The sequence below is a fragment of the Platichthys flesus genome, chromosome 1, assembly GCF_949316205.1.
Source record: "Platichthys flesus chromosome 1, fPlaFle2.1, whole genome shotgun sequence".
NCBI lineage: Eukaryota > Metazoa > Chordata > Actinopteri > Pleuronectiformes > Pleuronectidae > Platichthys > Platichthys flesus.
In genome coordinates, this window is record NC_084945.1 from 29323185 (window position 1) to 29339050 (window position 15866).

General features: G+C 39.7%; 2 protein-coding genes across 3 annotated transcripts in view; one reads left to right on the top strand and one right to left on the bottom strand.

Annotated features, from left to right (window-relative positions):
* Positions 1–208: 208 nt before the first annotated feature.
* The window catches only part of efl1 (elongation factor like GTPase 1), a 93378-nt gene continuing 77720 nt past the window's right edge, over positions 209–15866 (bottom strand). The window contains exons 23-24 of one of the 2 annotated variants that reach the window (XM_062390891.1): positions 695–729; positions 209–594 (exon numbers count right to left, since the gene is read on the bottom strand). In XM_062390891.1, coding sequence (XP_062246875.1) covers positions 495–594; positions 695–729 — 135 coding nt within the window. In that variant the 3' untranslated portion in view covers positions 209–494. The remainder of the gene's footprint in view (positions 595–694; positions 730–15866) is intronic. The other variant, XM_062390883.1, reaches the window with a different exon arrangement.
* LOC133955834 (rootletin-like) lies at positions 5662–10237 on the top strand. The gene is made up of 2 exons (XM_062390871.1): positions 5662–5803; positions 8427–10237. The coding sequence occupies exon 2, from the start codon at positions 8427–8429 to the stop codon at positions 9324–9326; it is 900 nt and encodes a 299-aa protein (XP_062246855.1). The 5' UTR covers positions 5662–5803; the 3' UTR covers positions 9327–10237.

Below are 15866 nucleotides of genomic sequence, written 5' to 3' on the forward strand. Positions count from 1 at the left end.
CTCTCTGTCTATATTGATCATATGATGCACAATGATTATCAATATACACAAACATTCCTATTATAGCTGGCAATCTATTTATTTGCCTTTTAAAGCAACCGAAAACAATTTTGTTATTTTAAATGTGATACTTGCTTTATGTTATTCATATTTCATCTGAATCTCCTATCAAGTGTCAACCAGTGCAATCTATCAAGAGTCCCAAATATCAGATTCAAATATATTTATTCTGCAGCACAAGAAAATGTGAAAGTGTAACTGCAGTTTGCTGTTTTAACTATGGTTCCTCTGCTGCAGTGATGTGATACATGTATCACAGAAACTGCATCACAGTATCCTGCATGGATGGATGTCATCAGAGTCCATCAGCCTGGCAGAAGAAGCTGCTCGTCTGCGTTTTATTCTCTATTTGTTCTTGCCGAGTGTTCTTTGCTTCTCGCCATGTTCCACTATCTTCTCCTCCACGTAGAGACCTTTACGGCGGCGGACAGCGTTCATGTATTTGAGCGTCTGGTTGGCAGAGTCTGCTTTCTCACCAAAGTGCAGGTACTCTTCTTCAGTGGTGGGAACCCAGTATGGGTCACTGCCAGTAACCTGGGACACATAGAGCAGGAGAGGGACACACATGTAATGGTCAGTCATAAAAAGTAATTCTGCTCCTTAATGGTTCGATATACTCAAATGTGTCACGAACCTTAAATTTACCAGCAAGTAACACAAAACCGCTATCTGTAACATAATGGATTACAATTATTCTAAATACAAATATTACACATTAAATGGATTTTTTATACCTGTTAAGAGCGCAAATATATTTCTATTTGTTCATACCCCTACTCCTTAGTGAATAAAGCTTACTCAATGCATTTAATCAAAGGGAACCTAATAGTTAGAATAGTGAAAAATGTCCCGCACATTTCCCAGGGCCCAAGGAGGAATATTCAACATTAGGAATCAGATACACCAGTTGACAAAGATATAACACAGAGAGTAACAGCGAATCATGACATTATCAGCTGCATCATCAGCAACATTTTTTCAGCGACATTTTGCCAGATTCACGACAAATAACAACCAATGATTATTAACATTTGTTTATTAATAAATGTATCACATAACTAGTAGTTAGGCTCAACTGATGCTACTATACCATGAGTCCTGTTATCATGGATCAACTGAACGATAGAGGACACACAGACCTCTGTCAGAGCCACCATCACAGAACTGCACTAAATATACCTGTCTCAATTCATCATTTCATACAATAATATTGTCTTTTGCACACTCTGTCTACATATTCTTACACTCATAGTATATTATATTATCTATTGTATCGCCAAATACTTATATTTATACCCGTACTATATATCATATATTATATCATACTCTTTGTATATTCTTTGTATATATAAGTCTATATACACATATTTATACATGTGTACATGTTATTATTATTATATTTTACAATTATTATTATTATATATACTGTTGCTGCTATTATTACTATATACTGCTATTATATTGGTATAATTACTATCATATATAAATATATATTATATACTATATATGCTGTACTATTTTTGATATACTGTCTAACAATAACATTACCTTCATATCATCAGTACTATTACCTGCCACTGCACCTTATCTACCTATTTATCTTGTGTTTCTGTTTTTATTCTTTCTACCGCAATATTTTATATTTTATATTTTATTCTATTGTATTGTATTTTATTGTATTCAAATGTACCGGCTGCTATGACGACTTAATTTCCCTTCGGGGATGAATAAAGTAATCTATCTATCTATCTATCTATCTATCTATCTATCTATCTATCTATCAACACACGGTTCAGCTCAAGACAAAGGCTCTCAATGCTGCAAACTGATGTGTGACACCGATTAGTAACAATTACAGTTGTAGCAACAGGCAGCAGGGTTCTGCACCTGGCTCTAGTTACATTGGGACAGATGGCAGAGAGCGAGCTACACCATCGGCTAGATTAGAGGACACAACCCACCAGCCCCAACAACACGCACACACTGCACGTGATCAGCATATGGTGTTGAACAATGGGACCCAGTGAGGGGTGAGGAGAGATGTGGAATCCTGCAACAGTCAAGTGGTTGACACTGAATGAATGTTCTGCTGCTGAGTTAGTGTGAGCACAGTAAGTTTTGTATGTTACAACCATTATAGAGATGACAGGAAATTAGAGGAGAGAGATGGAGAACACCCATGTGAACCACCTTAACTGAAGGCCACCCCACATTTAGGTTTGATTCAGCCAATAATTAGCTTAAAAAGACAAATGATAAGTACTCTGTGAATACTGAGGAGGGAGGGTGGCAATCAATACCAGGCACGACAGCAGGGATGATATTGTTTTCATCTTATGTGTGTGTGTGTGTGTGTGTGTGTGTGTGTGTGTGTGTGTGTGTGTGTGTGTGTGTGTGTGTGTGTATGTGTGTCAACATGGCAAAATGGAGACAACTGCCGTAGAGGGATCTACGGCAGAGGCAGTTTTTAAGCGTTTGAGTTTCCTCATGCAAGATACATGAAACTTTACAGGTGAGTATCAAAATAAAGGTTGAGTTTGAAGATGGCTGTGGTATTACTCCTGGTGCTCTAATAATAATGTAATACTAAGCCATGGGATGGAACGTCAGCATTCGACTTGTCTGATCCCATCATAATTATGGTCTTTGTCTTTTTTTATGGCTGAACCTGAGGTGAAACTGGTACAGTAAGTTTTAGCAACGTTAACCATTTACTGCTGGTAGTCGAGTCATGACTAGTAAGACCCAATCAGGAAGTGAATGTGGGTGTCGACATCATTGTTTCCGCAGGTCTCAGTTTCTGATATATACATATTTGGAAGGAATAAATTGATGAAAGTATGTTTTATTTTATAAATTCATAATTTACCCTTTCTCTAAGACTTCCTTATGCATAGTTTTCTTGTGATTATCATCTGAAACGGACAGATGTAATTGTGATACTATAAAAGCTAGCAAAAATATCCGCCATGCTCATATATCATTAAGGTTCAATGTATTACCAGGCCTACAAATCTCTCTCTCTCACACACACACACACACACACGCACACACTGTATCTGTGCTGTCAAGACAGATGCTTTGGCTGATCAATACAAGACTGATTCACACAATTCTTCAGTCTGCAAAAGAACAAAAGCTCCATTCTGATGGAAATCTAATGTAAACCTCCCCACAGGAGCCACTAACTCTCCAGTTACAGAACAATGCAACGCTCCAAATCTGGTCTTTCTGCCTGTGCGCTCATTCATATGTTAATCCAATATTCTAGCCATATCAAATTGCTGTCAGTAGGAGCGCTGACACCAGCACTAAGCAGCCGTCGAGTCCTGAAGCTGAGAAGGCTGGGGTTCTGTGGTGGTGGGATCAGGATAAACTCTTTGTGAGGAAGCGTCTGCACATAAATGTAATGAGGTGGTCAACTTTTAATGAGGCAAAGACAATAGCTACAAGACAATGGCGACAAGACACTGGCTCAGGCAGCGTGGCAGGGTTACACACATGGTGGTAGTACGTTGCCAAGTGCTACAAGATGTTGAGGGTTAAAATGATGACATGAAGGTGACTGCACGCACACAAAAGGCCTATAGGTGCTTGACAGGCTCTATGGCAGTTATGAGAGATTAGACAGACAACGTTCTACATGTAGAGCAGGCGCACAATCTTGGCAGCATAGCATCTGTTACTGAGTGTTTATACTGTATGTTAGCTGAATGAGCTTTGTTTTCTAGTGTCTCATGTTCACACAGGTCGTGAACTCAAATCAAAACAGGGTTAGTAAACAGCAGCGTGGAGGACAATGACAAAGGTTTGCCAACATTTTGTTGAACTCAACAGAATTGGCTGAACTTGATGGTATAATTATGTCAGGATTTGTGGGGCCAAGATTTTTTGTTGTTGTTGATTACAGCAAATGTTGACTCTGGCATGCAACTGTTGTAAAATCACCAGACTTAATGGGGCCCATATTGTCTAAAATACATCTTATTGGCTTTTACTATCCGCGATTACTTGAAGGGGGTCAGTAGGTCCCCTCATAGTATGAAAACTGTCGCTCCGCAGACTTTTTCATTCAGTCCATTTGGTGAAATATTTTATTGAAATGTTGCGTTTCATACTTCCTCTCCGTATGATGTCATCATGGAATCACACCCTTCTCTCAGCCCCAGTCAGCTGGTACCAGTCCTGCTGATGTTTTCACTGGTGTGTCTATTTCAACTGTATGATTTGTTTTTTTCTTCAACCTTAAATACTTTATATTTACATCTGAGCAGGTCCTCTCTAAGGAGGCCGACATGTTTTTTTTTTTACAGTAGCTCAAACTAGACAAACTAAACACCTTTTGACTTTTTATGACAACTGAAGGCTGCCAAAGGTTATCTTTCATGTTTGGAAGGGGAGGGTGAGATGATGGGTACTCCGCTGCAACATCCAACTTCACCCCTAGATGTCTCTAAATTCTAAGAACTGATTCTTTAAAAAGTGAGTGAATGCTTGAGAATGAGTGAGAAGCCAAGTTCTAGAGGTTATCTTTTATTTAAGACTCTGGACAAGAGAGACAACAACAGTAGCTGATAGCTCGGCAGAAGTTGTTGGGGATTTGAGACCAGTGATGATTCGTCAGACGTTTGTTTGAGGGAACTGTTTAATTTCTCTGAGCCAGCTGCAGCGACAATGGATTTAGTAGAGCTGGGCAACAATAGTGCAGCACTGGAACTCGAGACACTGGCCCTGTTCAGACCTGGTGTTGACATTCATCCTGAGAGATCCAGTTTGTCTGTTCATATCTTGCATTAAAATGCTTCCTGAATGTTTCTCCTGTGACCCCTTGTGATTGGATCTCCCTTCCCCACTCTATATTGTTAGGATTTCAAATTCTAGCTGGTATTTGGGTCTGACTGAAACTATTTGCAACTAAAGGGGGGGGGGGGGAGCATGATCAGTTTGAACCATATATAAGGCCTTTATTCAAATTACAAATAACCCTTGCTGCATATTGTTAATAATGAATCTTATAATTGTTCTGAATTCTACCTTTTGGTATTAAACTATTATTCCCATAGAGTCATTCACAAATATGTTTCAAGCAGCTGTCTGATAAAGTTCTGGAGGTCGGACACAGTGACTTTGTTGACATTGTTTTGTCTCGTTGTTTTGGTTTCGAGGATCCTAATGTTTACATCAACAGGACATTGTTTGAATATAGCAGGAACATCATATTCCTTTCTCCAATGGCCTACATGGCACCAGAGGTGTCAAGGCCTTTCATGAAGAGAACATTTTGCTTAGCAACTATCAGAGTAGTAGAAGCGTCACAGAGAGCGGCTTCTTGTCACTTCCTGGATTTCTGTGCCAAGAGGCGTGGACATGCCTGTGCACCAAGGGAGAACCAAATTGATTTGCGGTGACTCCCCTTCAATCTTTCATAACCAATCATATTAAATCTACTGTTATAACTATATCAAACCCCTTTTGTTCGGGGCCATTATTAACTACCTATTGCTAACTTAATTAGCCTAGGCTGTGATAATTGTCCAAAGCTATGTTGTTCAACTTTCATTGCATCTCAATAAATATTTAAATTGGACCAGTCCGGCTCTTCTCATATTTAGGATAAACCAACACGCCTGACAATTTGGTGACCCCGACGTGATCCTGAGGAGGAATCTTTTGACCAGAAAGACCGGAGACCCCCAAGGTCCGAGGCTGCTCCTATCGATTCTCCACATACTCAAACCAAAAGGTAAGCAGAAAACAAATTCTGTTTAGTTATGGATTCTGAGTGTGCGGAGAGGAGAAGGAGGTAAAATAATATGTGTAATGTTTTTGGGAGGCAATGAAAGGCTACGGCAAAGCAATGTTAATCAAGGGATTGAACAAAGGTTGTTTGTAACAGCAATAAGTCTAAACAGTGCAGAGTCTTGGCGCAACAGATAAGTCTGTGACGCACGAATCCTTAAAACTAATTCAGATTGGAGAAGAGACACACCGGTGATCGGGACTAAAAGAAGAAAGACGACTTTAGCAAATGTTGCATCTCTGCAAACTAAGTTAGTTAGTGTGGGATTCTGGAGGAAGTTGAGCAGCCTACACAAAAGTGAGGTGCTTGACTAGCTAGAACCACCATTGCTTAAATCGGTCCTAAATTTAAGACGCCGAGATCATACAAATATGATTGTGATTCTGGAGGTAGGGGTTGGCCTGGTCTTACGAGAGAGGAGCTTTAATAGTCAGACACAACATATTTTCAATTGGGCACAAATAACGGAAGGCTGTTACGAATAAAGACTTTGGAAACGGGAAATTACTATATAATAATATAATAATTATAAATTAATATTGATTATATAATATAGGGAGTTCTTTCTGAATGAACTAGTATGAATAAAATAGTGTGTCTGTGAAAACTAGGGAGGAGGAGAGGAAAAATAGTCAAGGTCAGCTTGCTGACTGAGACAGAGAGGGAAATGTCTGACTGAGAGAGACAGAAATAATAAAAAAACTAGACTAGAGGCGATATATGCCTGCCATTTTAATGTATGTTATATGTATGGATGTGAGGGTATATGTGTAAAGGACTTGCCAAAGAAAGGGAAAGAATGTTGACTGAAGGTTTGAGAGATGAAGTAAGACTAGAAAGATAAAGGTAGGGTTAGGAAGGAGAAAGATCTGTAAGAGCGAGAGGTTTCAATCCAATAAATCTTGCACTGAGATGGATAATATAATGTAAAACCTGAGGGGTAAAGAAAGGAGGGCAAGAGATGTGGAATAGAAAGATTTTGTACGTGCACAACAGTAGGAATGGGAGGGAGATAAGAGTGTTTGGTAGTCTGAAAGCCATGGGGAAGGCCAAACGCTTTGCAGCTTGCAACTGGCATTGACCACATAAGGAGGCTTGGTTGTTTGTTTCTAAGTAGGGATGTTTGTTTTTTACTATTGCCTCATTCAGAAGTAATAAATTCCAAACTTAATTGTTAAAATTATACTTTTTAGGCACAAATTTGTGGTTTCAGATTTTTCAAATATATCCAATCCATTAGAGGAAAGGAGCAAAGGTTTAGGCCTCCAAATTTCTACATAAAATCAGATCATTTAATATCTTATTTTTTACCCGACAGCAGGGATAATAGTAGACACCAGTTTAATACTTCACAATTTATTAATTTGATTCGTAATATAACTTCAATGATGAGTGATTAACCGAACCTTATAAAATCACATTAATGTGTCCTTTAAAAGTCCATCTCTGAGTACAGTCAAAATGTAATGTTTTTTGATTTTTCTTTCTTTGTTTTTTGATATTTATTAGCCATTTACACCCTTGAAAAGTGTCATCCTCAACTGTGGTTTTGTCACAATGAAACGATAATTGTTTTTGTTTTTTAGTATGGAGAACTTGATTCTCTGATGCAATGAGCCCTGTGAAGCTAGACAGAGCTGGTCTGCTTTGTTCTGCTCGAGTTTGATGAGAAGGGAAAATCTATCTGTTCCTTATTAATATAAATCGATACTCCACCCCTTTTATTTTGTATCTTCATTTCGCAACAATTTATGTTGAAACAATCATCAATTATGTCTGTGAGCATAAACTAACAACTGTTTCATATCAACTGAAAGCAAAGGATAATTGTTTCAAAAAAGGGATTCATGTTTGAGTCTTGTTGAAATGCTCTAATTCTGCCTCTTTATCTTTATTTTTTAGAGCTGAAGTCATTCATGTGCTTGCGATGAACCAAATCAGTCATATGAGGATAAGAAATTCAACCTAAACTTTCAACTTAATTCTGTGCTGCCTGAAATTATCAAAATACAAAAAATAAGACCTTTTGAATGAATACTTTTGCCATTTTGGCCTCTATACACCAACTGGTTGCTGATAAAGGGTATTACACCTGGGGAAACCTAAAGATATTAAAGCTCAGGTTACAACTGGTTTGACGTCATTGGATTTGCTTGTTTAATTGTATAATTGTATAAAAAATTAGCTTTTGTTTAATATTTTGTTTTGTTTTGGTTATTGTTTTTAATTTTAATTTAATTTAATTTTAGTTATAATTTGGATTTAGATTTAGATTTTGAATTAGAATTTTGAGTCTGATTCTGATTTTAGCTTTTAACAGACAGAGATACACACCCCTGACATACCACCACGACCAACACCGACCAACCAAAATACACACACATTCATCGACATGTCACAGCGCTACAAAAACATTGAGTGGCTGAAGTAGAGGATCTGGTTTATTCTGAGTCTGTCCCTTCTGCTTGGAATACTGATGAGTGTGCTGTTCTGGAGGTATTATTATTAACAGGATAAAGACAAATAAATCATATCCTGTCAAAAACAATGTGTTTTATCCCGAAAGATGGCCGCCGCCCCTGTCCAGACCCCCACCAACCAGCTGCAGCTTCTCTCTCAGCTGGAAGACGCAGCCTGCAAGGACGAACGTCAAATCCAGAGTCTACGAGAGATAAGTATCGACCTTCAGTCACGTGCTGATATTGCCCTTGAACAGTTGCACCAGTGCAGAGCTTCTTTCGCAGAGAACGAGGAGAGTAGAGACCAACTGAGACGGGATGTGATGAACGGCAAACGCCAGCCCAACCAAACTCAGGACGCAGCAGAAAATCACAGGAAAGAGAGTATGGAGCTGCAACGCAACCTCAGTGAGGTCAGCAAAGAGAGAGACACTCTCAGCCAATCAAACACCCAACTGAGAGAAAGTCTGCGAAGTGCAGACACCGAAAGAATCAGTATGAAGCGACAGTGTGAGGAGGAGGTGGCTGAGCTAAGCAACAACCTCAGAGAAGTGGAAAAATCACGACTGGAAGTTCGGAAAGAACTCCAAGAGCTGCAGACTCGTCGGTCAGGGGAGGAGCCCCTTAATCAGATGGCTGCCGTTTCAGGATTACATTTGGAAATAGCAGGCGCAGTAGTGCAGGTTATGAAAATCGAAAGAGACAATCAACCCATGGCTCCATACGTTCAACCTGCTCCCTTCAGACCAAGAAGGGGGTACGGCCGTGGTCAGTATAGAGGTCAAACAAGAGGAAACTCCAATACTGGATGCTACATATGCTGCCAATCTGAACATTGGGTCCGAGACTGCAATTATGAGGGACCATCACCTAACCCAAACCCTAACCCCTACAGAGGGCAAGGCCCCCATCGCGGAGGACCCCCAGGACGAGGCCGAGGAAGAGGCATGCCCCCCGCACCCACACCAGATGCAAACTGCCACCTGGGAACACGGCAACGGCTATGACCAATGAAGTTGCCCAGTGTCCACGGAAGGTCACGTCATACCCCCAATTAGACCCCATAGTGACCTTTTAAAACTAATGGAGAGTCCATCCCCTTACCATGTATAAATACAGCCCAATACCCACTTTTAAACAAAACCCTCACCGGCATTGAATTAGGAAAAACAGTCACCTTGATCATAGGTGACATTTTAGCCACATTTTTATATGTCACCCCCTAAAAAGTCAACTTGGACCACAGCATCACTGCAGTTCTGAACTTTAAGGAAATTACTCAGGTGCTCAAACACTCTGACATCACCTATGAATCAACATGGCCAATGGAATAATATTGGACACACGCCCCAAATAACTCTGAGGCCCTCTCCCAAGAAGAGATCAAACTCAGAGAAGATCTCCAATCCAAAAATAGCCCAGATATTTCTCAAACAGGCCCCTGGACCCACACACATCAGTAGGAAACAGACTCAGAAGAACATAGCAATACTCTGGTGGCATCAACACATGACAGCTCTGGTAGAGAACTTAGTACACAAATACAATACATGCAATTCACACAACACTTAAAAGACCATACAAATGCCTATGGGCCGTTTCCCTGTTTCTGATGCGCCATTCAAAGCGCTGACCACCAAGTACAGGGCAATTTAGAATAGGAGTTTGATTCACCCTCAATGTAACTATTGTAAGACTCTTGTAAGCCTGAAAATAAATATGTTTCACCACTTAAAGAGGAATAAATCTGAATCCAATTCAAGGACCATAGGTCTAAAACACTTTAACTCATAGCGTGTTTCATCTTAAATGAAAAGCACAAACCATAATACAAGCCCTTTGTTTACACTTTATTGAATGCCATATCTATAATCATATTTAAATTTTGTTGCAACACTTTAAACTCTTAATTTCAGTGAAGAAGGTTTTTATTTTTTGGTTTCACCAATTATCTTAACATCCAATGCTCTTAATTTGAAAGGTGTTGTTAAGCTCTACTTATGTTTTTATTATTTTATCATGAAAGAAAAGTGTGTCAGAATAACTTTTATTTAATCTGTTTCAGCTGTCGACTCTGAAACGGTTTGTTGAATCTCATTTCTAACACATTTTTCCTTTGTATGTGATTCCTGTGTTAACACAGGGCAATTTTAAGTCAAAGCTTCTGAATTATCATGTATAGAAGCAGTCAGATGATTTTTGAGAATGGTTTGAACACAAATACTCAAACGCTGTCATATCTGCTGCTTATTGAAATTTAGCTTGTTGATCATTTAATATTTCATGAAATGCCAAATATTTTTGTCACTCTTCTGCCACTTTTTGAATCTTTATTTTTTAATGTCCACTTATTAGGCTACTACTCCTCAAAATCTTAAAGAAATTGTTGACCTCAAAAGAAGGGTCTACCTGTATGTCTTGTTTTGATTACTTGTTTATTTTCCTTTGCAAATATAAGTTTATATAATCAACTTTAAACTCAGTTACGCACTGCAGCATATTAATCACTTTTCTGTTTGTTTCCTTTCAATCTATGGGATCTGGGCTCCATGTCTCCACAACCCACTCCCATCCGGTGACAGCTGCACCTCTTGCAACCTGACAAACGGAAAGTATTAATTCCACAAAAGGATCTCCACAAGGCTAAAATCCAAGAACATTGACTCTTAAACTGATGTCCGAACAGCACTGGATGGGATGGTGGTTAGGGGTACATGGAAATCCCAAGTAAGTGGTTCACACCATTAAATGGTGTGAAAAGAGGGATTGTTAGGATTTCAAATTCTAGCTGGTATTTGGGTCTGACTGAAACTATTTGCAACTAAAGGGGGGGGGGAAGCATGATCAGTTTGAACCATATATAAGGCCTTTATTCAAATTACAAATAACTCTTGCTGCATATTGTTAATAATGAATCTTATAATTGTTCTGAATTCTAACTTTTGGTATTAAACTATTATTCCCATAGAGTCATTCACAAATATGTTTCAAGCAGCTGTCTGATAAAGTTCTGGAGGTCGGACACAGTGACTTTGTTGACATTGTTTTGTCTCGTTGTTTTGGTTTCGAGGATCCTAATGTTTACATCAACAGGACATTGTTTGAATATAGCAGGAACATCATATTCCTTTCTCCAATGGCCTACATGGCACCAGAGGTGTCAAGGCCTTTCATGAAGAGAACATTTTGCTTAGCAACTATCAGAGTAGTAGAAGCGTCACAGAGAGCGGCTTCTTGTCACTTCCTGGATTTCTGTGCCAAGAGGCGTGGACATGCCTGTGCACCAACAAGGGAGAACCAAATTGATTTGCGGTGACTCCCCTTCAATCTTTCACAACCAATCATATTAAATCTACTGTTATAACTATATCAAACCCCTTTTGTTCGGGGCCATTATTCACTACCTATTGCTAACTTAATTAGCCTAGGCTGTGATAATTGTCCATAGCTTTGTTGTTCAACTTTCATTGCATCTCAATAAATATTTAAATTGGACCAGTCCGGCTCTTCTCATATTTAGGATAAACCAACACGCCTGACAATATGCACATATACATTTAAATTTATTTGTATTTGCAGAGACCTACGTTTTTATTTTACCCACTCATAGATTACATTTGAGCCTAATTACATTGTGTGTGTGTTCTTGCACCCTTTTGAGGACCATTTTAAGGATAGACCCTGTAGGGTGGCAACATTTTGACTGGTCCTCATGTTTGAGGGTTAGGGTAAGCGTGTGTGTGTGAGAAAGAAAAATACTTTTTTTACCAACTAAATCCATCAATATGTTGAGATGAGTGTTTGCGGTGGTGGCCACAAACTAATCAACTTAAGATGATTGAGAGGTGTAAAAAAATGCATATGATTCATGGTGAAACTGGTCAGAGAACTTCATATGTGGACAGATGCGTCCCAGACCACCTGTCAATGTGGTCTGAGAATCTGAGTTATCAGATCCCGGATGCATGAGGACATACAGTATTTGAGTGTATTCAGACCACCACTTGTGATCAGATCAGTCAGGATGGATGTTATTAACAGGTCCGAACAAAGTAGATGACAATGAATGATGTTCTGAAAGATCCTGAACTTTCGTCTGTGAGATATGAGCACCTGGACTAGTATTCCTTCTGAGAAAAAAGAACGTAGCCATAACTGCTTGTGTCTGACAGAGTATGAGGTAATGGGATCATGAGAAAAGCAGAGAGCTGAGATGTGGAGGATGGCAAGGCTTAAAATATATGTCCACAGTTGGAGGTTTCAAACAAGGTCTCTTTCTCAAATATGCAAAAAAAGGCTGCATTGAAGTAATGTCCACAACTGCAGAGTGTCCTGTACAATGAATGTTGTGTATTAAAATGTAAACTAGTGCTTATGTCTATATTAGACATACTTCAATGTTGATTTGATGTTGTCATGGTACGCAGTCACAGTACGTAAAAGCATGTTTGCTCTCACGAACACTTATGTACACTGGTCTGTGTAGAAAAATGTAGGTTGATACAGGACATTAATTTAGGGTTCATTTTTACAACTATTTATTAAGGGACATTATTGGGCTAGTATGTGTAAATATATACAGACACTGGATCCATAAAATAAATAGTTTTGAATGTGAAGCCTTTACAAAGGTAGGATCTACTGCAGGGCTGTTTTACTGGACTGCTAGACTGTACAATAATTCATTCTTCTATGGCCAGTAAGTCTCAATATTTGGAAAATGTCTGAGGTTAATTTGAACCATCAAAATATATTATTATTATGTCATCAAGGTGCATGTACATAAGTAAACAAAGCAGTTATTAAGAGTTTATGGTTTCAGTTTGATTGTCGGTCAGTTTGTAAACAGGATTACATCAAAGCTACAAAGCAGATAACTAGGACACCAGGTGGAAGGATGCGGTTTCGGTCAGGTAAGAAGCCATTGTATTTGGATGCATATCCAGATCAGGGGTAGATCCAGAATATTTATTTTTGATATTATTTTCTTTAACAGTAAGTTTTGCAACCCTTTCTCAGAGAATAGGTTATGGATCTTAATGATAAAGTCAGGCATGTTTAGAGGACGGTAATTTATTGAGTGTTTGCAATTTAGCGCAAATCCAGATAAAATTCCGGAAGTGGTGGATGTGATTGTTGTTTCATGAGGGGACATTTAGGTATTGGCAGAGGTAAGCCCTAATTGAGGGGTATTCTAGTTCTTGCAGATGTTCAACATCTTGATTTGGAGATTCTATGGTTCAACAAATCCATAAATCAAATCTGACCATAATGTTCATAAACCATCTCACATCAGCTCTGGAGAGACATTGCAGGAGCGGAGTATTGTGAGTGAATTTAGGTTAAAGACCAGCCTAGCTGCTGCATTCTGGATGACCTTCAGAGGTAGGTTGGCACTAGCAGGTAGATCAGCCAGGAGGGAGTTACAAGAGTCTAGGCGTGAAATGTCCAGAGCCTGGACCAGAACCTGCACTGCCTTCTTAGTGAGAAGGGGACGTATTCTCCTGAAGTTGTGCAGGATGTATCTACAGGACCGCGTTGTTGCAGTTATGTTCGCAGTAAGGTATAGTTGACTGTCGAGTGTTACACCAAGGTTCCTAGCAGTCTTGTTGGGGGTTAACACGGAGTTGTCAAAGGTAATAGTCAGGTCGTGGGTGGGAGAGTCTTTCCCTGGAAGAAAAAGTAGTTCAGTCTTGTCAAGGTTAATTTTCAAGTGGTGTGAAGACATCCAGTGAGAGATATTAGTCAGATACACAGAGATTCGTGCTGCTACTGCAGATTGGGGAAAAGAGAGGATTAGTTGGAGGTCATCAGCATAGCTATGGTAGAAAAAGCCATGTGAATGAATGACAGAGTCGAGTGAGTTGGTGTACAGAGAGAAGAGGAGGGGACGGAACATTGGGGGACTCCAGTAGTGAGAGGACAAGGTTCAGACACAGATCCTCTCCAAGTTACCCGATAAGTGCAGTCGTTGAGGTAGGATGAGAATAGGGCGAGAGCAGAGCCTGAGACATCAAGGTCCTGAAGGGAGGAAATAAGGATCTGGGGGTTCAATGTGTCAAATGCAGCAGAAAGGTCTAGAAGGTTAAAGATAGAGGAGAGAGAAGCTGCTCTAGCAGTGTGAAGTTGCTCAGAGACAGCAAGAAGGGCCGTCTCAGTTGAGTGGCCTGCCTTGAAACCAGACTGGTGAGGGTCAAGAACGTTATTGTGGTTAAGATAGGAGGAGAGATGATTAAAGATAGCTCCCTCGAGAGTTATGGAAAGAAAGGGAAGAAGAGAGACAGGTCTGTAGATGTTTACCTCAGACGGGTTGAGGGTTGGTTTTCTTCAGGAGAGGGTTTACTCTTGCCTCCTTCAGACAGTTAGGGAAACAGCCAGTTGACAGGGAAGTGTTGATAAGATGGGTTAGAAAAGGAAGGTCAGGAGCTGTAGAGTGGAGAATGTGAGATGCGATGGGGTCAAGGGGGCAGGTGGTCGGGCGGACGGAGGTTTCCAAGGTAGACGGGGGTGAAAGAGGAAAGCGAAAGGGATGAAGACGATGGAAATGTAGTTACAGAAGGTAGATTAGAAAATGAGGAGCGTACGTCAATCCATCTTTTTTGTAGGGTATTTGACACAGTGGCTTGGTAGAAGAGTGGTAGGAGGAGGGGGACTGGGTGTGTCAAGGAGGTTGGAAAAGATGGAGAAGAGATTAAATTCTAGTTAGGTAAAAGGAGCTTTTGGCTGCAAAGTAAAAGAGGAGAGAAGAGATTTTGTTCACACATATGCAGCCCCAGTGGAGGATCTGCAGCTTCAGACAGTATCCCATCATAGTAGTTTTCCCACTTTACCACTTTTATCCATATTTTACCAGCATGTCTCAGTAATAAAACAGCACAAGCAGGGTATAAAATTAACACTGTGAAACATTTAAGACGTTTAATCACAGTGAGGAGGGTCTCTTTGACAAGTGGCTGTACAGCAGCAAGAATCACTTCTGTCTGCTTTAGGAGAACTTGACCCATTACCCCAACTGACAATGTCCATATGGCCCAGAGGATGTGTTTGTGTGTGTGTGTGTGTTTCAGCTTGAACCAGCCAGGCAGCAGGTATAACGGTCTAATGCACATGTTGAATATTGTAGCTTGGATCCAACTCCCTAGAGGGAATTGTCTCATTAACCAGACAGCCTCATTGACCCACGGCTCCATAAAACAACCCCAGACACACTAAAGCTGTGTGTTTGTGTGTTTGTGTGTGTGTGTGTGTGTGTGTGGGTATATATTCTGGTTGGACAATGCTTCGTGTTTTGTTGAACAATCCATGCAAAGTACATTTTTACCAAGAATAAAAGCACTAGTTGTGTTTATTCACATTTATTAAAGGCTCCCTCTAAAATGCTTTCTAAAATTACCTCCTTCTTTGGCTTTTATCATAAATCATTATCTTTGCCTTTACGCAGATATGGCTGGAAACAACCAACATTATCAACAGTTTTTTTTATTTTATCAAGACTAATGATTTAGAATAAAACCTATAGGTTCAAGCTCTCATATGTTTCTATTTTT